Source organism: Chlorocebus sabaeus, chromosome X, assembly GCF_047675955.1.
Source record: "Chlorocebus sabaeus isolate Y175 chromosome X, mChlSab1.0.hap1, whole genome shotgun sequence".
NCBI classification, from domain to species: Eukaryota; Metazoa; Chordata; class Mammalia; order Primates; family Cercopithecidae; genus Chlorocebus; species Chlorocebus sabaeus.
Genome location: NC_132933.1, coordinates 112,135,114 through 112,155,897, shown reverse-complemented (window position 1 = coordinate 112,155,897; position 20,784 = coordinate 112,135,114). Strand labels below are relative to the sequence as shown.

At 37.8% G+C, this 20,784-nt stretch overlaps 1 protein-coding gene across 4 annotated transcripts in view; it reads right to left on the bottom strand.

Annotated features, from left to right (window-relative positions):
* MED14 (mediator complex subunit 14) overlaps nucleotides 1–20,784 on the bottom strand; it is an 87,859-nt gene that overhangs the window by 32,683 nt on the left and 34,392 nt on the right. For all 4 annotated transcript variants that reach the window (XM_037992896.2, XM_037992897.2, XM_073013793.1 and 1 more), the window contains exons 12-18: nucleotides 19,060–19,138; nucleotides 14,944–15,103; nucleotides 10,593–10,787; nucleotides 10,068–10,202; nucleotides 6,343–6,419; nucleotides 545–705; nucleotides 312–458 (exon numbers count right to left, since the gene is read on the bottom strand). In XM_037992896.2, coding sequence (XP_037848824.1) covers nucleotides 312–458; nucleotides 545–705; nucleotides 6,343–6,419; nucleotides 10,068–10,202; nucleotides 10,593–10,787; nucleotides 14,944–15,103; nucleotides 19,060–19,138 — 954 coding nt within the window. The remainder of the gene's footprint in view (nucleotides 1–311; nucleotides 459–544; nucleotides 706–6,342; nucleotides 6,420–10,067; nucleotides 10,203–10,592; nucleotides 10,788–14,943; nucleotides 15,104–19,059; nucleotides 19,139–20,784) is intronic.

Sequence of the window (20,784 nt, the reverse complement as noted above, 5' to 3'; positions counted from 1 at the left end):
GAAGATAACTCATTTGTTAACACAAGCAAACTGTTTATAATATTGTATGGCACACAGTAAATAAGCACTATTATTATGATACAGTATACCTGTGTGTAAAATTTTTGCAAACAAAAGAAACTTAACAGTGGTTTTCATTAGGGGAAGGAAACTGAAGTCTGAAGTGAAAGGAACACTTAAGTTTTATTAGACATACTTTTGATTTTTTTGCTTTGAACACTGTGCATGTTTTACTTCTTCAGTTAAAAAAAGGGTATGGACTTTTTTTTTTATTATTATTTATTTAAAAAGGAGATTATCTCTACATGTACCTGGTAGAGAACGTGCAAATTCCAACACACACTCATATAATCGTGCAATGCTATTCCAGTCATTAAGAAACATTTCAACCACTTTTCTACCACCAACAGGCTCAGACAACAGATTTTCATATGTCAGGTAAACGTGCCGGGATGGGCCTACAGGATTAAAAGAGAATATTAATAGTAACCGATACTAAAAAAATCCAGAAATATGCAAAGACAAAATGTGTGAAACATCTCACCTTGCTCCCTGGTAGAAGTGCCATTAAGTGGACAATTTGCAAACACTAACTCTGCTACCCAAGTGCGGTTATTTCTACCTTGTAATCGGAAAGTGCAATCAAGAAGAGAGCGGTCCAGAGCCTTTTGGGTTTCCTCACTTATACCCTTACAGGGAGGAATTCTGGTGATAAAAGACAGCATATGAAATACACTTTACACAGACAAAGCGCAATGTACACAATGACAGACAGGGTATGACATTAGAGCTTCAGTTCAAACTCCACTTCTAGATACCTTCTGCCAAGGCAGGAAGCAATTCACAGCAATTAATAGTATTTAATCCATTTCCATTCACATCAATATGGATTAGAACTCTCATTTTAACAGTGATGTTTGTCTTTATTCATAATTTTGTTCTTTAAAAAAGACTACAATTCTACAGAATGAAAATCAAGAACACTGGTTTTCTACAAAATCTATCTAGAACATCCTCAAGGAAAAGCTAAGGGGAACAAATCCTTATAAAACCACTCTTTGAAGACAGGATGATACAGTACAAAGAATAAGGGCCTTGGAGTCAGAGACCCACATTCTAACTCTGACTCAGCCACATTTAATGTCTCTGAATTTCCCAATTACAAAATAGAGATGAAGAATTACTTTATGTGTCATTGATGAAAAAAATGAAAGTGCTTATGGTGGCTGACACAGCAGGTATTCATATGTTTTGTTTTTTAAGAGATGGAGTCTTGCTGTGTTGCCCAGGCTAGCCCTGAACTCCTGAGCGATCCTCCCACCTCAGCCTCCCAAGTAGCTGGAATTACAGGTGCACACCACCAAGCCTGGCCCCATGTAGGTTAATTCTCCCTTGCAGTAAAACCAAATCTTGGTCACTGACTGAATAACCATGATAAAATTCCAGGTTCATTATCCCCACTTTGCCACCTCCTCCTCTGTAGAGGTAACCCTTATTTTCATAGACCTTTACATGTATTAACTCGTTTAACATACATATTGTCACACATACATCACATATACAAGAGGAATGTAGTAGCTTGGTTTCTTAAAATACCTACCTATCCATTTTCTTTCTACAGCTTTACAAACTATCTCATTGGTCATAAAACATTATGAGGTAATATATTTTAGCTATTTATGAGTTAATTTCAGTAAGAGATAAAATAACGAGATATTATAGGCCGGGTGCGGTGGCTCACGCCTGTAATCCCAGCACTCTGGGAGGTCGAGACGGGCGGATCATGAGGTCAGGAGATCGAGACCATCCTGGCTAACACGGTGAAACCCTGTCTCTACTAAAAAATACAAAAAACTAGCCGGGCGAGGTGGCGGGCGCCTGTAGTCCCAGCTACTCCGGAGGCTGAGGCAGGAGAATGGCGTAAACCCGGGAGGCAGAGCTTGCAGTGAGCTGAGATCCGGCCACTGCACTCCAACCTGGGCAACAGAGTGACACTCCGTCTCAAAAAAAAAAAAAAGAGAGATATTATTTAATTATATATAACCTTTACCTCATACAGAAGGTGGTTAATTCTCAGATTTGGTATAATAAATATCTATATTGAGGCAAAAAAAACAACAAATATAATTGGAATTATGGAATCTTGGTTCAGACCCCTTAATTCAGAATATAACACCTAGAACAAAGTTTCTCAGTCTTGGCAGGATTGGTATTTGGGGCTGGAAAATCCTTTGTTGTGGGGTGAGGGGGCTGTTTTGTGCAGCCCAGGTCTCTACCATCTGCAGACATTGCCAAAAGTCCCCTGCAGGGCAAAACTGCCCTGGGGTGGAGAACCACTGACCTGGAATAAACAACTTGAGAGCAAAAAACAGATTGCATGTGCTAATTAAAACTTCTATCACAGCTTCTCTTCAATATACAGCTTTTGAAGTTTTTCAAAAGTTAATCTTTCACACTATATAGTTTTTATCACTACCAGAAAGATTTTGTGCAACTATATTTTGGGTAGTTATTACAGAAATTGCATACACTACTTATCTGTTCTTCAACTTGACAGGTACACTGACGACTTGCCTGCCCTTACCCCTCACAACATAGCCCTCCCCATAGGAGTTATAAAGCAGCCAATTCAGACAGATTTTTAAATCTCAAGTTTGAAAATATAAATGCAGAACATTATCTTCCTTTCAAATAAAACAGGTTTTTCACAAAATCTATCTAGTTAGAAAAGGAAAGCACAGAAGTCAGTATGTGTTCAAGTGAGAACTAACATTAGTGTAAGCCTCTTTTCCATTTATGCTCTTAGGGACAGCGGAACCCTGAAAGTGCATTGTATATCACTTTAATCTGTGATGCAGATACAATGAGCTCTACCTCAAGGCACACGTAAAATAGTTACTTGCTTTTAAGGTTATGAATGGAACAGAATGAATAAAAATAAACTGTAACTTTTATCTTCCCGGCATGATCATGTGAGGGGGAAAAAAACAACAACCCAAAACCAGGTTCCCCAAAAGGAAACCTGACAAAATTGTTACAAACTTAAAATACTGCAAAATACTACTATAGTAGCCAAAAATTAAGAACCGTGGAAGGTATTTTCTGGACAATGGATTAACCTATCTGAAAATTTTTGCCAATTCAAAAATGTTTGCTTTACACGGCTGCTCCTAACCAACTTTTCTCCTGTACTTCTCAGTATTAAACAAATTGAGGAGCCAGGTTATGGTCTTTTATGGTCTGGCAGATGTGTGTTAGCTTTGTTGTGAGGGCTTTTACAAACATCATTAACCCCACTATGGCCCTGCAGTGCAAAAGCAGGGAGATCACTGAAAGTACTAGCAAAAGCAGCATGAGTGTGCCTAAAAGGAAAGTGAAGAGGTTTTTATAAAGACTGTACACGTGTGTGAAGGACAAGCTGGGCCGCACAACTTGCAAAAACAGAGCTGTGCCTGTGCATTATCAGCATAAGCTATAGGAGGCAAAGAAACACAATGGAGGAAATGAAAAACCCTCGTGGGTGTGGCCAGAGGACCTTTACTACTGCCCATGACTGTGACATGAGTTCAACGAGAAGGTGGGAAGTTTGCTGAAGTGTTCAAAACTAGGCACCATGAGCATGCCGCTCTCAAAACTTGTGTGCCAAGCCTGATTTGGGTTATAGGATCAAGGTTCTTGAATTTGCACAAGGCAAAAGGTCCATGAACCATAGCAACTGAAGAAGCTTACCATGATACATTTGATACTATGATTGCAGAGATGCATCAAGGAGGCCTGCTCAACACATTTTCAAGGAGATAAAGTAGAACAAGAACAGAATGTATTTTTGGCAAAGAGAAGGAAAGTGTGCCAATTTTAAAGCTTTGAAGTATCAACTCATATTCATATTCAATATTAATATATCCACGACTAAAAGCTTGTTACAAGAGTTTCTGAAAACAAATGCATGAGTCCAATTCCATACTAATTAGGTCTATATAGGATTTTAATAAAATCATGTTGAGACATTTATTATTTACTTTTTCCTTCTTCACTTCTAAACCCTACTCCAACAATGGACAGCACTTACTGGACGAACAGTTATCTTTAACACATCCATTTATGTATATTTTCCTTTATATTTTAAAATAAAGAAAACAAAAGCCAGGATTAAAGACTTTAAGAGTTATTATAAAATGAAGCTAAAAAAATATAAAGTACTTCCTTCCTAGGTAGGACTCTTATGCATTCCCTTGAGTTCAAGAAGAAAGGAGACTGAAATTTCTCTTGTAAAAATGCCGAGAACAAGATATTATGCAAATTATCAACTTATCTACAGGTGCCAAGAAGAGTAAAAAGAAAAAAAAATAACCTATATTCAAGGCAAAGCAATTCAAAACCAAACGCAATTGAAAGTATTGCATTTTCCTACTGATTTCCATTATAAGACTAGTTCTCTCTCTCCTGAAAATGTTTTTGTAGAAATGGTGTTAAGATAGCCTGGAAGAGGAACTATTCTAGTTCTTCAATTCTGTGGTATCTAAAGGGAGCACTAATGACACATGAGTCATGTGACACTATTTGCTAGCTCTACCTTCCACAGAAACAGATTCCTATATAACAAATGGTAAAGCCCCATTGCTCAAATTGCAGAGCTGCTATGTCTTAGCAGACAGAGGAATTCAATAAATAAAAATTGCTTATATAATTTATATCATTAAGCAACACCTGGGAAACAATAAAGTGTACCTCTCCTTTGCAAAGAAATCTGTTTCCTGGACCAAAAAGGTTGATCTCTTAGATGGTATTCTGGTTTGCAAGTCCATACTGGGTCACTTTATAAAGCACATGTACCACATTAGCTTTACTTCTAAACATCCTTTGGCTCCTCGTCCTTTGTCCATTAGAACTAAGCCCTATGACCATTTCCTGCATACTCTTTCCTGGTGATCTAATTTACTACCCCAGCTCAATTACTATCACCATGGTGATGACTTTATCTACTTCTCCTTCCCAGATCTGTTACCTGAGCTTGAAACACATGCCCAAAGGGTATTCAGGCACCTTAAACTTAGCAAAGTCCATTCAAACTCACATCTTTGGTGTCCCTTATCTCAGAAAACACTGCCACCATCTATCATTTGCCCAAGATAAAACCAAGAATCATCTTTGCCACTTTCCCCTCTTTCTCACCTTCAACACCAATCTAATCACAACTCGTGAATACTTTCTCTCCTAACTCCTTGTGGAACGTACCCTGCTCTGAGCTACCAACAACTCTAATGTGAACCATTTCACCAACTTCATTACTTTAGTCTTGTTCCCCTTCAATTTATTCTCCATATTGCTATCAGGTTGAGCTTTCAAAAACACCTATCTAATGATGTCAGTTTTAGCTTAAAATCATCTGATAGCTTCTTAGTGCCATTAGGATAAAACCTAAATTGTTGAAGGACATTTACATAGGCCTAAAGGATCTGACCAATTCCTGCTTACATTTCCAGCCTCATTTCTCCCATCTCCTGCCATGCCGAACTCCTTTCAGCACAAAAATGCCAAGCTCTCTCTTCCCTCTAAGCCTTCACATTAGCAGTTATCCCTCTGGTTAGGACCTCCACTACCTCTGCCCCACTTTCCTCTTATTCTCACCTCTCCTTCAGTCCGAGTACAACTGGTACCTCCTCAAGGATACCCTTCCTGACTTCTGAACTAGTCCATATTCCTCTGCTTTATGAACCGACAGCATTCTGAGGGGATGTCAGAACTCAAGCCTGACACACAATCACACTCAATATATATCTGCTGAATGAAAAGACATCCAAAAATACCAAGTGAGGCCAGGTGCGGTGGCTTATGCCTGTAATCCCAGCACTTTGGGAGGCCGAGGCAGGTAGATCACTTGAGGCCAGGAGTTCGAGACCAGCCTGGCCAACATGGCAAAACCCTGTCTCTACTAAAAATACACAAAAACTAGCCGGGCATGGTGGTGTGCGCCTGTAGTCCCAGCTACTTGGGAGACTGAGGCACAAGAATTGCTTGAACCTAGGAGACGGAGGTTGGGAGGTTGCAGTGAGCCAAGATTGTGTCACTGCACTCCAGTCAACCTGAGCAAAAGAACGAGACTCTGTCTCAAAACAAACAAACAAACAAACAAAACAAAACAAAACAAAAAAACCAAGTGATGCTGGATTGCCACTCCATAGATTAAAGGGAATCTTCCCCCAGACCCTAGTAACTCTATGCAGAAATCCACAACACCCACAGGTTCTGAACACTGCTTTATGTTGTCTCATGGAAGAGAAGCAGCTTTCAGAGTGTGACTGCAACATATGGCACCAAGTGAAACACATGACAGGGGCTTACTTTAATAAGCGAATTGCATGGCTGAAGCCATCACCTTCCACTTGCACTCCTTGATGTGGAATCTCCAGATTGGACAACTAGAAAGAGAAAAACAGAATTATATCAGACCACCAATTTTACAAAAACAACTACCATTTCTAAGTACTACAGTCTCTATTCTTGTGGCACGTTACAGGGCCATTCTTTCCCCAAGTTACAACGTATTAGGCATGAGTATTATCCCCATCATTAGATTTCCTGGGAAACTATACAAAGTCCAGTGGAACTCAAAGCTGTCCCAGCCCATCTAGTTTAAGAAACACCTCCACAAGTGGCAAATATTCAAAATTCAGGAGATTAGTCTAATTTTTGCAGTGAGCCAAAAGTAATCTAGAATCAATTTTAGTAGTTCAAGAGGCCACTACAAAATAAGAATGGTTTTCTCGTGTAATTCTATACTGTTTGTTCAAAACAATGTTTGAGTCACTGTCGTAGCTTATTTCTAAACAATATTTTTTAGTTTACAACTCTTCTGAAATATATTTTTAAGAATTAAACTACTTCCTATGTGAAACTCAAGAAAAGATTTCCAATTTGTGCATTTACTCAATGACATCTCTTTCCCAATTAAAGGATTCAGAAAGCAAATTAAAAAGATAAATGCAGAGATAGTGCCTGAAACCCTATCCATGGGACTGCAAGTAATTACAGTATGCCAGAAAGTCATCTGATCTAAAGAAATGCTTGCCTTTGGCAGATATTCCCAGGTCTTGCATGACAGACTATTTATATCTACCATGTTCTGGAAAGGATTTAAGGAAGTTCCAAGTATTTAAGTGAGCCCCGCTCTTTGGGCCTGGGAAAGGGAAAGGTTTAGAAAAAAAGCTGCTACCAGATAGGAAGTAGGGGTTCAGATTCAAAAGGAAATGAAGTGTGGGCCAGCTCAAAAATGTTGCTGCTATTCTACCAATCAGACATATAAACATCCGGCCGGGTGCGGTGGTTCACACCTGTAATCCCAGCACTTTGTGAGGCTGAGGCGGTCGGATCACCTGAGGTCAGGAGTTCAAGACGAGCCTAGCCAACATGGTGAAACCCCATCTCTACTAATACAAAAATCAGCCAGGTGTGGTGGCACATGCCTGTAATCCCAGCTACTTGGGAGGCTGAGGCAGGAGAATTGCTTGAATCGGGGAGACTGAGGTTGCAGTGAGTCGAGATCGCGCCATTGCACTCCAGCCTGAGTGACAAGAGTGAAACTCCATTTAAAAAAAAAAAAAAGATATATAAACATCTCTTATAAGATTAGATTTAGTTTTAGTTAGTCACATCTCAGCCTAAATTACTTTAAGTAGAAAATGTGCTTGCTTTTATGTTTAACATAGCTAGAATGTTCACTGAGAATAAAAAGTAGGTAAGTTTTTAAGAGTTTGAGTTCAATAGAGCACTACAGAATGTTCATCTGTGTCCCATATGTGCAGCAAGTATAAGAATACAGAGAAGGTGGAAAGAGAGGATGTATGTCTACAGTCATTAACCTACGTAGGCCTACAAAGACGCACATTTTTGCAAATTCTGGCCTGTGGGTAGGGAAGAGAGGATATAAATGCACTGCTTTGCCCCAGCACCATATATCCATCTTCCCTTCCCACTGCAAAGGTAGTTAACTGAATGACATTCATATAATCAATCCAAATAACACAATAAAAGAGTCCAAGAATACAGTCAATTACATGGGAAACATGGATACACTACAGTTTAGGAGCTAAGGCCAGTATCCAGATAAGAGGACATTCATCAAGCTCACAGTTCTAGGAGCTGGGTCATCAAGGACAAGAGTATTTATTTTAGGTGCCTGTTTCTAGGCTTGGGTTTCTCTCTGGGCTCTTTACAATTTCACACCTTATCCTCTGCCTGCAGATCCCAAAGTCCTGTAAAGCAGGGGTTGGCAAACAACAGCTCATGAGCCAAATCCAGCCCACTGCCTGGATTTTCTGTTTGTTTGTTTGTTTTGAGAAGGAGTCTCGCTCTGTCGCCCAGGCTAGAGTGCAGTGGCGTGATCTCGGCTCACTGCAACCTCCGCCTCCCAGGTTCAAGCGATTCTCCTGCCTCAGCCTCCCCAGTAGCTGGGATTACAGGCCCCCGCTACCATGCCCAACTAAGTTTTGTATTTTTAGTAGAGACGGGGTTTCACCATGTTGGCCAGGTTGGTCTCAAATTCCTGACCTCAGGTGATCTGCCCACCTCGGCCTCCCAAAGTGCTGGGACTACAGGCATGAGCCACAGCGCCTGGCCCACTGCCTGTTTTTGTAAATGAAGTTTTACCATAACACAGCCATGCTCATTTGTTTAAATATCAGCTCTGGCTGGTTCACACTACAACAGCAGATTTGAGTAGCTATAACAGAGACCACTTGACCCACAAAGTCTAAAATATTTATATTTGGCTCTTTACAGAAAAAGTTTCCCAATCCCTGTTCTAAAGCATGAAAGCTATTTTCAACAAATCTTCCCAAGGCCATCATCATCAGCCCAGCTGAAAAAGTCCATTTCCACATTTCCAGGTCTTTCCTTCGTTCACAATAACTTACAGAGGAGGGGATTCTTACAAAACATAAAACTTTAAACTACAGAGAAATAACTGGGGTTTCAGTGTATCACTTTTGAGTGGCTACCCATCCTTGGCCAAACTCCTTTTTGGAAATACAAAAAATGCAGGTCTGTTACCTCCCTTTCACGTTTGAGGATTATATTGGATATCACAACTGCATATTCTTTAAAGGCACTAATTCTGCATAAATCTATTGCTTCTCCCATGTGAGAAAAGTAAAAATTTAGTTTAATATTCTTTCTGATCTGCTTCTTAGAAAGGATCCCAGTTTTACTAGGGCTTAAGCAATATACATGGCTTTACCAACTCAAAAATAAGCCACCCAAATATCAACTAACCGTCTCTAATAGCCTTAAACAATGCTCCTACTGAGGTATAAAAGTAAAATGTTAATTCTTAAAAACTGTCCACTTGTTTTTCTTTCTTTAACTTTTTTAATAGAGACGAGGTCTTGCTATGTTGCCCAGGCTGGTCTTGAACTCCTGAGCTCAAGCAATCCTTCCACCTTGGCCTCTCAAAGTGCTGGGATTATAGGCATCAGCCACTGCACTCAGCCTGTCCACTTTTTCTTTTATCCTTTTTTTTTTTTTGGAGACAGAGTCTTGCTCTGTTGCCCAGGCTGGAATACAGCGGTGCAATCTTGGCTCACTGCAACCTATACCTCCCGGGTTCAAGTAGTTCTCCTGCTTCAGCCTCCCAAGTAGCTGGGATTACAGGCATGTGCCACCATGCCCCAATTATTTTTGTATTTTTAGTAGAGACAGGGTTTTACCATGTTGGCCAGTCTGGACTCAAACTCCTGACCTCAAGTGATCCACCCGCCTAGCCTCCCAAAGTGCTCGGTGTGAGCCACCGTGCCCAGCCCTGTCCACTTTTTTTAACTGGGAAAAATTTACATTCAATTTCCATAAAGAGCAGAAGACCCAGAATCTGGAATCAGAGAGATGAAATAATTCAAGCCATGTTTTACATGTATACCATAAGATGCTATGATTGTAACCCTACCACTCCTCCCAAAATGAACAGGATCACAAACATTCTGCTTTTCCTAGTGGAATCTATATATACCCTGAGCAACACATTTTAAAAACTACTCTTTCATATGGGGTATTCAGAACTGTTCCAAAAAAATTACCTCCAACCGAAGTCCTACAAATGGCATATTTGTATCACACATAGCGACAAAGTGAGCTAAAACTTTATTGAAGGCACACATTTCTCCTGATCGTTTTGTTTTCTTGGATTCTACTGGACATGGATCATCAGACAACTAGAATTTAAGTAAAGAACACAAACAGGTAAAAAAAAAAAAAAAAAAGGTACATGTGATACAATTCATTAAGATAGTTAAAATACTGGAAGAAAGTTCAGGGTTAACCAAAACAAATGTTACTGTATTTACTGAGTAAATACTGACCTAAACACTGGTAATTTATTAGTAAATATTTTGTGTTTAACAAGTTATCTCATGGAAAATGGACAATTATTTAATTAAAACAGAAGCATTTTCAAGAAAATGTAGACAATTGTTACTTAAGCCTTATTGCTGCCTCGTCTCTTAAAAACCGTATCTTAGTTCTTTCTCATATTAAAAATGAGTAAAGAACACAACCAAGTTAACACACACAAATTCTGTGCTCATTTTCATATGGAATCATACCTTGCGCTTGGCATTGGTTCTGGTCTGTTTCCCGGTTTTTGTACGAAAAACCAAGTCCTGGATGTTTTCCTTGAACTGCTGTAGCAGCAATGCCATTGCAGGACTGTCTTCACGATCTGCAGCATTCACAGACATAAAGTAGTACTTGTACGACAGTTGTGTGGGTTTATTGGGAACCTCCAACATCTCCACAACCTAAAAATCCCAAAAAGAAATAAGACTCAGAGAAATAATAAGTGTCAGATATTTTCCTCTGTACATCATCAAGTAAGGCTCAGAATTATAAATCTAATGTAGATGTCTTAAAAAAAAAAAAAGAAAAAAAGAGGTTAAATCAATCGTATCAAAAAAGAGCATTACTAGTAAATACATAATTTGTTTTCCAAAAAGTACATGAGACCAAAGAAGAATGATAAAAGCAAAAGCAACCATAAAGTATAACAAATGGGGCATTTAAACTATTATGTGTTAGGTGTTCTTGATATTCATATCTCAGCTTTTAAATTGAAAATAAAAAATTATGCCTAAATCCAATAGGTCTGTGATATGGTTTGACTTTGTGTCCCCACCCAAATCTCATCTTGTAGCTCCCATAATTCCCATGTGTTATGGGAAAGACTCGGTGGGAGATGACTGAATCATGGGGCGGGTCTTTCCTGTGATGTTCTCATGACAGTGAATGGGTCTCACGAAATTTGATGGTTTTAAAAATGGGATTTTCTTTGCACAAGCTCTCTCTTTACCTGCCAACATCCACGTAAGCTGTGACTTGCTCCTCCTTGCCTTCCGCTGTGATTGTGAGGCCTTCCCAGTCACATGGAACTGTGGGTCCAATTAAACCTCTTTCTTTTGTAAATTGTCCAGTCTCAGGCATTTCTTTATCAGCAGCACGAAAACAGACTAATACAGTCTGCTAGATTTTCTAGAATGGTATCTATTTTAAATTGCTCTGCTGCCTCCCTTAACCACTCAAACATCCTAAAAATTCCATTATTAAGGCAGAGAAAAATGACAACCAACCCTCACACTTGCAAATATGTAAAAACAAACCCTAATTTTTCAACTGAAAAATATGGTCACTGTGAGGGTAACAATACTGACAGTTAACACTGATACAAAGCATAATACGTGCCAAGTATTGTCCCAATACTTTACAGATGCTAACATATTTAATCTTCCTAATAACCCTGTGAAGTAGGTTTTTTTTGTTTGTTTGTTTTGAGACAGTCTTACTCTGTCAACCAGGCTGGAGTGCAGTGGCACAATGTCAGCTCACTGCAACCTCCGCCTCCCAGGTTCAAGCGATTCTTATGCCTCAGCCTCCCAAGTAGCTGGGATTACAGGCGTGTGCCACTACACTAGGCTAATTTTTTGTATTTTTATTAGAGGAGGGATTTTGCCATGTTGCCCAAGCTGGTCTCGAACTGCTGACCTCGGGTGATCCGCTCGCCTAGGCCTCCTAGAGTACTAGGATTACAGGCATGAGCCACCGCAACCAGTCTATCTTTATTTTTGCGATGAGGAAACTAAGGCACAAAAAAAGCAAGTTACTTGCCCAAGGTCATACATGTAGTAAGTGACGGACTCATGCTTTGATTCCAGAAGTTTGGCTCCAGAGGGCTTGCTCTTCCTACTATACCTGCTTACTGTTTCCAAGGTGTAGCTAAAATTTAAGAAAAGTCCCTAAATACTTTAGTGACAAAAATAAATGCCATTAGGAAAGGCTCCTGACCAACACACATTCTTTCCCATCTCTCTTCCTGCTTCCTTTCTCCCTTACTACCCCTCCTCCCCACACATACTCTTCAGGAAAGCATCACACTGATGAGGTACCTCAGGAAATGTTAAAATTAAAAGTCAAATGGCCATTTCACCAAAGAAGATAGGATGAGCACATGAAAATATGCTCAACATCTTCAGCCATTAGGGCAGTGTAAATTAGGCCTACGATAAGACACCACTACATACCTATCAGAATGGTTAATATTTTTTAAAAATTCTAATGACTAACTGTTGGTAAGAATGAGGAGCAACTAGAACTCTCATACATTGCTGGCTGGAATGCAAAATAGTACATCACTTTGGAAAACAGCTTGCAGTTTTCTACAAAGTTAAACACACATTTACCGTATGACCCAATAATCCCACTCCTAGTTACTTATCCAAGATGAAATAAAAAATGACAACTTATGCACACACAAAAATCTATATGCAAATGTTTAACAGCTTTAGTCACAATTGCCCCAAACTGGAAACAACCCCAATGTCCTTCAATGAGTGACTCATTAAACACAAACTGTGGTACTCCCACACCATGGAATGCTACTCTGCAACAAAAGGAAGAAACTATTATACACACAACACTACAGATGAATGTCAAAGGCATTATGCTGAGTCAAAGAAACTGGACAGAAAAGGCAAACCTATAGAGACAGAAAACAGGCCAGTGATTACTAGTTGGAGGGGACTGATCATAAGGGGTATTGTGAGGGAATTTTGGGGTATAATGGATCTGTTCTGTGTCCTCAGATGGAGGCTACACAACTGTATGCATTTATCAGAACTCAGGCTAAAAAGTCTGTATTTTTACTTTATGTAAATTATATCTTAATAAAGCTAACCAAAAAGGAAAGGTAAAATGGCAGAAACACATTTAAAGGGAGATCAATTGCAGCAAGACTTTCCTCTGTTCTTCTTAATGTCCATCGTAGTAGTTCTTTCCACTTCCATGAACATATCTCCCCTAAGTGATAAATCTAGAGGACGAGGAGTAATCTACATTCAGTTTTGGTGTAAACCATGTGAAACAAATTATTGCTTTATAATAGATCACTGGTCACTGACATTAAAGCCTGGTTGTTTGTTGATGCTAAATGTCAGAAAATAATTATAACCATTTTTATTTTATTTTGTGCATGGCTGATTATAAGAGATCTTTGTATGTTCATGGGTTTCGCTATGATGCATGTATTCTGTATTATCATTTCACATGTAGACCAAGCAAGCTCACTGAGAACTGAAACAATAGTCTTTTGTTGTGGGCCAAATCTAGTTCTACAGCTGCTGTTTTAAAATTCAGAAAAAAGTAAAATTCAGATCAATGACAGACTCATTAGTCTACATAAGTATCCCGAGCTTAAGATATGTTAGCCTACACATGGTGTCCTTTTAAAATAATATCTTTTAAAAGTACAGGTCAAAACCTTAAAAAGTTCACTCCCATTACTTTCAACCAACAATCTTGAATTAAAATTTTTATTTTTATTTTATTTTTGTAAGAGACGAGGTCTCACTATATTGCTTAAGCTGATCTCAAATGTCTGTGCTCAAGTGATCCTCCTGCCTCAGCCTCCCAAAGTGTTAGTTTTACAGGTGTGAGCCACCACACCTGGCCTGAATTAATATTTGTAAAACATAGATTCTTAGCCAACACATCTACTTGGTATACTTGGTATATATACAGAAATTTCTTTTTTCTTTTTTTTTTTTTTTTTTTGAGACGGAGTCACCCAGGTTGGAATGCAGTGGCGCCATCTCGGCTCACTGCAAGTTCTACCTCCTGGGTTCACGCCATTCACCTGCCTCAGCCTCCCAAGTAGCTGGGACTACAGGCGCCCGCCACCATGCCTGGCTAATTTTTTGTTTTTGTATTTTCAGTAGAGATGGGGCTTCATTGTGTTAGCCAGGATGGTCTCCATCTCCTGACCTCGTGATCTGCCTGCCTCGGCCTCCCAAGTGCTGGGATTACAGGTGTGAGCCACCACGCCTGGCCAGAAATTTCAACAAGCAGGAAAATATATTCAGAATGAGCTCATATTTCAAATTATTGCAAATTTAACTAATTCAAAAATAAAGAAATTAGAAAACATACAGAAACAGTGAAAAAGGAATAAGAGAAGACCTCACTGTGCACTAAAAGGAACACATACTCAATAAAAAGAAAGATGCCTTCAATCAATGAAGGATGAAAAAATAAAGCCAATTCAGCCAGTCCATATTTGAAAGGTTTCACTATACAAGTTAATATTCAAGTCAAACAACTTTATCTGACATCAAAATATCACCAGGAATTGCTCTCAAATTTTTTATTCTTACAGAGATGTCTCATTGCAATCAAAGACTAGGCCTCATGATAGGACGGACCCTAGAGTGAGGGATGGGGTTATACCTTATGTTCCCCAACTGAGATATGACATTCCTCTCTCCCCCATTCTAACCCCCTGGGTTGAGAATCACTATATGAAAGTCAAATATTCAATAAAATTCATTGGCAAGTTAAACAATAAGTCATTTAAGATACTAACAGAATTACTAAACTTGATCACTCCAAATCACTCCTTTGCATACTTACAATGTAGTATTGTGGAAGGCGGGTAAGTTTAATGAACAGTTTATTCTTAGAAAGGTTTCCAATAGGATGAGTTGAGTAATTGGAAAGCTGCAATGTTTCACTGCTTATCGTAGGCAGATGTTTTATAGACTGCTTGCAACGCTGCTGTCCAAGCCAAAACCTGAATTTAAAAGTGATAATCCACATCAAATCTCAGACTTTTCTGATTATCTGCGTGCTATCAATTTACGAATGATTAAAGATCATTAAAAAAAATTAATTGAAATTTAACTCAAATTTAACTTAATATGACACATGGCCATAATGACAAATCATTTCTTCATAGTTTTGCATTAGACCGTCAATTCTAGTTTTAGTTTAAGAAGTTTAAACCACAATGTGAATGATCTTAGTTATAAGGTAGAATTAACTATAAGGATGAGATACTATATTAGTTTATTATAAGGAGTGACAGATTTCCTATAGTTTAAAGACAGCATCAACTAATCTCAATATTCTTTATATAGCCCCAGTTTTTAAATTGTGTATGTGTGAAGTGTGTAGTATATCTAGCAGGTCCCAGTAGTATTAACTACCTTTGTTCCCACAAAGGTAAGCTGCCAGATTTCACTGATGTTTTTAATATAGTACTCCTCTTATTCCTTGTATGTGATTATCTATCCTTGAAACTAGGACACCATATAATATGTAAAAAAGGGATAAAATGGCTGGTTCACAAACTCCACTGATGCATAATGAAACTACAGAAAACAAGAATTTTCACAGCAGCATAACAATGCCACAACATCCCAGCTCATATCAGCAGCCTTGCCTTGATGAATAGGGCAAAGACCAGTTTGGGTGCTGATACATTTGTGTGGCAAGTTGCATGTGGTACAAACTGTATACCAGTCATGTGCAGTAAAACCACGTTATAATATATGACATTTTAAGGGTAGTTTGTCAACTGTTCTGGAAACCGTTTTGTTTTTTTCATTGAAAGAAAAATTTAACTACAACTTTACGATCAAATGCAAGAATTGGTTACTGATGAAGGAATGAAGATAAATTTTGAAAATATACCATCACTTGCTTCATTTTGAATAAAAATTAAAAATTAATATCCTGAACTTGCTAAAATTTCTTTCAAATCTCTACTTTGATTCCCATCAACATAGCTTTGTGAGAATGATATCTCTACTATGTATGTTATTAAAAGGAAAACATGAGAAACATCTCTCATGATTAGCATGATCATCAATCTAACACAGACAAGTTATTACAAACAAGAAACAAGCTCATGTGTCACATTAAAAATTCTAACTACTGATATACCAGGTGGTCTTTTCAAAGTTGATCTGAAACTGCTATCTCACTCTTCACTATTTGTTATGATTCTGTGGGACAAAAACTTGAGTCTAAGTGACTTTCTATATTAATTGCGTGTGTGTACACTTTCAATGAAAAATGTACACAGTTTCTATAATTTTCTTTTTTCCTATGTTTGTTCTGATTATATTTAGTGAAGTGTAACTTTATCTGTTGATTCTAATAAAAAAACACTGGGGCTTATATCTTGTACATGTTCTTTCATTTCTTTTTTCCTGGAATGCATTTTTATTGCACATTATTTAAAAAAGTAATCACATGAACAAACAGATGCTCAACATCATTATTAGGGAAATACAAATCAAAATTACAATGAGATACTTCTTCATACTCATTAGGATGTCTATATTCAAAGACAGTAACAATTGTTGGCAAGGATGTAGAGAAATGGAAATTCTCGCAACATTACTGATGGGGTTGTAAAATGGCACAGTCATTCTGGAAAACAGTTTGGCATTTTCTTTTAAAAGCTAAACAAATTACTGTACGCCCTAGCAGTTCCACTCCTTGGTGCCACTCCAAGAGAAAAGAAAACATAAGTCCACATAAAGACTTACACATGAATGTTCATGGCATCACTATGCATAATAACCAAAAAGTGGAAACAATCCAAATGTTCATCAATTGATGAATGGATAAACCAAATGTGGTATATCCGTACAGTGAAATATTATTCAGTCATAAAAAGGAATGAAGTACTGCTACAATATGAATGAACCTTGAAAACATTATGCTAAGTGAAAGAAGCCAGTCACAAAAGACAGCATATTTTGATTCTACTTTATATGAAATGACCAGAAAAGGCAAATAGAAAGTGGATTCAGAGTTTTCTGAGGTTGGGAATGGTTAACTATAAATGGACATTTCTTTGGGGTGATGGAAATGTCCTACATGTTCTAAAAGTGGATTGTGGTGATGGTTGCAAAAGTCAGTAAATTTACAACAAATCATTGAATTGTACACTTAAAATGGGTGCATTTTTATGGTATGTAAATTATACCTCAATAAAGTTATTTCGAAAAATCAGTGTCCCATGATAGATTAGTGGCAAACTGGTCATTCACCACAGATCATTTGAGAAACACTATTATAAATGACAATCAGGGGACTTTTCTTATAAATAAATTATGTAAGTTTACGTACAGGCACACATTTGGTGAGTTAAAGGCTTCTGGGACTTAGCTTTCTGGTTTTAGTTTATATTTTGGTCAGCTAGAACTGCCAGATAAACAACCTCAAGTTATGCAAGATGTGAATTATTAAGCATGTTAGGATATTTAAACCTTGCTTATTTAGCCAAAATGCACAATGATGCTAAAACACTAAAAGTTTTAGAAATCACTACCCAGATTAATGACTGATTTTTTTTTTTTCACATACAGATAAACTAAATAGCTGCTCAAAAATAAAGGCTCACATAATATTATCTATCTACTGGCTTTAAAAATCATTCCCTGGGCTGGGCACAGTGGCTCATGCCTGTAATCCCAGCACTTTGGGAGGCCAAGGCAGGCACATCACACCTGAGGTCAGGAGTTTGAGACCAGCCTGGCCAACATGGTGAAACTCCGTCTCTACTAAAAATACAATAAATTAGTTTGGCATGGTGGCACACACCTGTAATCCCTGTCATTCGGGAGGCTGAGGCAGGAGAATCCCTTGAACCCAGGAGGCAGAGGTTGCAGTAAGCTGAGATAACGCCACTGCACTCCAGCCTGGGCAACAGAGTGAGACTGTCTCAAAAAAAAAAAAAAAAAAAAAAATCCCTGAAAACAACAATTGGCTGGGCATGGTGGTATGCGCCTGTGGTCCCAGCTACTTAGGAGGCTGAGGTAGAAGAATCGCTTAAGCCTGGAAGGCAGAGGTTGCAGTGAGCTGAGATAACGCTATTGTACTCTACTCCAGCCTGGGTGGCAACAAAGCAAAACCCTGTTTCAAAAAAAGAAAAAAAAAAAATCATACCCTATTAATGAAAACATTACTTGGTTATATTGAATTTTTCAAATATTGGCTAAAGGGAAGGGCAGAGGCTAAAAGATTATAAGAACAATAGATCCCACTTTATAGTCTTTTCTTTACACAAGCCCCACCTGCCCCCCGTACTGCCTTCTCCATTTGCCAGTTTTGGTTTTAGTCTCTGAGTTTTTTTTTATCCTTTGGAATTTTGTTTTATTAATTTTAAGAAAGAGTTTGTTAGAGTTGCTATAAGGGTACCTTTGTGTACCAGAGTGGTAATGAAACTCCACAGAATTATATCTAGCTCCATTTTCAAATTTATTTACTTTAACAGTGTGAAGCATTTAAAGGATTTTGAGCCAAATTGAATGACAGTGTTCGAGAAGCAGAAATGACTTTTGAAAGTGTCAGTTGGTAGTCAACCATGATGATTACCCTGGATAAGAACAAATAGGACTTTATTACAGAGAACACTTGATACAATAAAATTCATTGTTTAAGTGATTTGTAAAGTGCTTGTACAGAAAAAAATGTGGTAAGGGATGAAAGCTGAGTGTTATGCCGTTCACACCTATATTTGCTCCTATATTTGCTCTAGAGGAGAATTTGATATGAGAAACTGACATCTTGGAACTATTTCAAGATAATTTAGATTCTAAGGTACCAAAAGGCACTTAAGTTTCATGTCATAAACCTTAAGGACAGTGACTGACCAAAAGTAATGATGGAGAAGAAAACATCTTGTCAAAATAAGTTTCCATTTTTAGTTTTGAGCTATATAAATAAGCTTACTTAAGTTGCTGAATCCAGGGTATGATTCGTTTCATATCATCATTCACAGACTTCTCCATATCATCCAGAGTGGCCTGGTCTACAGAATAAAGCACTTAATTAATTAACTGCTTACATGGGAAACAAAACCTTCATCTAAGTAGTGTAAAACAAATGAAAATTATTGTTTAAGGCAGAAAATTATGTTGTTTTTGAGTCAGAGAAAAATTAAACTAAATGTATCATGAGAAATAAGCCAACCTAGTTTGTTTTCCCTCTTTAACATTTAGGCAGCATTATAGATACGACAACTAATTAATAGCAAATGTACACTGGCAGAAAGAACAAGTAACAAATACATGAATCCATTTTTTGCCTATATTTTAATTCCCCAAACTCTTAGTCTACTTAATCAGTATTTTTAAATTATAAGTATTTAAAACTCACAGTATTACTAGACTTAGAACCTTAAAAATCATAAAATCAAAAACTCCACTGAAATGTTTACTTATGAAACACAAATGATCTCTGGCATATGCAAGAGCTGTTGGCTGAAGATCAGCTTGCAAATTAAGTCAGTTAGAATTTTTAATGACAGTAGAAAATGCTAGTAAATAATGAGCAAAAAAAGCAAGACACAAAATGATTTTAATTAATGGGGACAAAGTATAGAAAAAATTAGAAAAGCACTGCTATGGGGTCAACTATGTCCCCCCAAGATCCATATGTTGAACCCCTAATCCTCAGTGTGATGGTATTTGGAGAAGGGGTCTTTGGGAGGCAATTAGGTTTAAATGAGGTCATGAAGGTAGGGACTTCATGAAGGATCAGTAGTAGATTTATAAGAACGGAGGCCAGAGAAGTTGCTCTCTCAGCCATGTGAAGACACAGCAAGAAGGCAGCTGTCTACATACAAGCTAGAAAGAGAGCTCTCATCAGAAATCAACCATGCTGACACCTTGATCTTCAATTTCTGGCCTCCAGAACTATGATAAAATAAATTTCTGTTGTTTAAGTCACCTAGTCTATGATATTTTGTTATGGCAGCCTGAGCTGCTAAGACAAGCATACATCCCTAAAAGACTATTTTCTGTTGCTTTTCTAATTTTTGTGCGTTTAAGTTTTTTATTTATGAGTATGTACTATGTTAATAATCAGGAAAACAGTTAAATGTAAGTTTTTAAGAACAAATAACATTTGCCTTATTTGGAACCCACAGTTAAAGTAATTCATAAATGCATCATTTAGCCATCATAAATGTGATGTCATTCAAAGTAATTAGTTCAGTTTTCCATGAGCAGCCCATAGAAAAAATCTATGGCTATAAAATATAACCAGAAAGTCCTTTATTTTCAACCTTTCTAGCTGAATATTAATTTCAAATAGCAGATGTCCTAATATATTCAAGAACACTGTCCAGTAGCAATACAAAAACACTAAATTCTTATTTCATCATTTCAGAACACCAACTCAGTAGCAGAACAAGTAAGAAATCAAACTTTAATTTCTACTGTGTTTAGCCCAGAAAAAAAAATCCTTTCCTCCAGGATTCTGTACCTCAAGTCATCTTAGATGTTTCTACTGTAATAAAAATGTTCTTCAGCCACAAATGACATTAGAATTCCTTGTTGTAATTTCCATGTCACCCAGTGGTAAAATAGAAACTGAGCTACTGGGACAGATAAGTTAACCTAAAAAAACAGCGGCCATCAACATATTTTACATAAGCAAACATGAATATGCTTT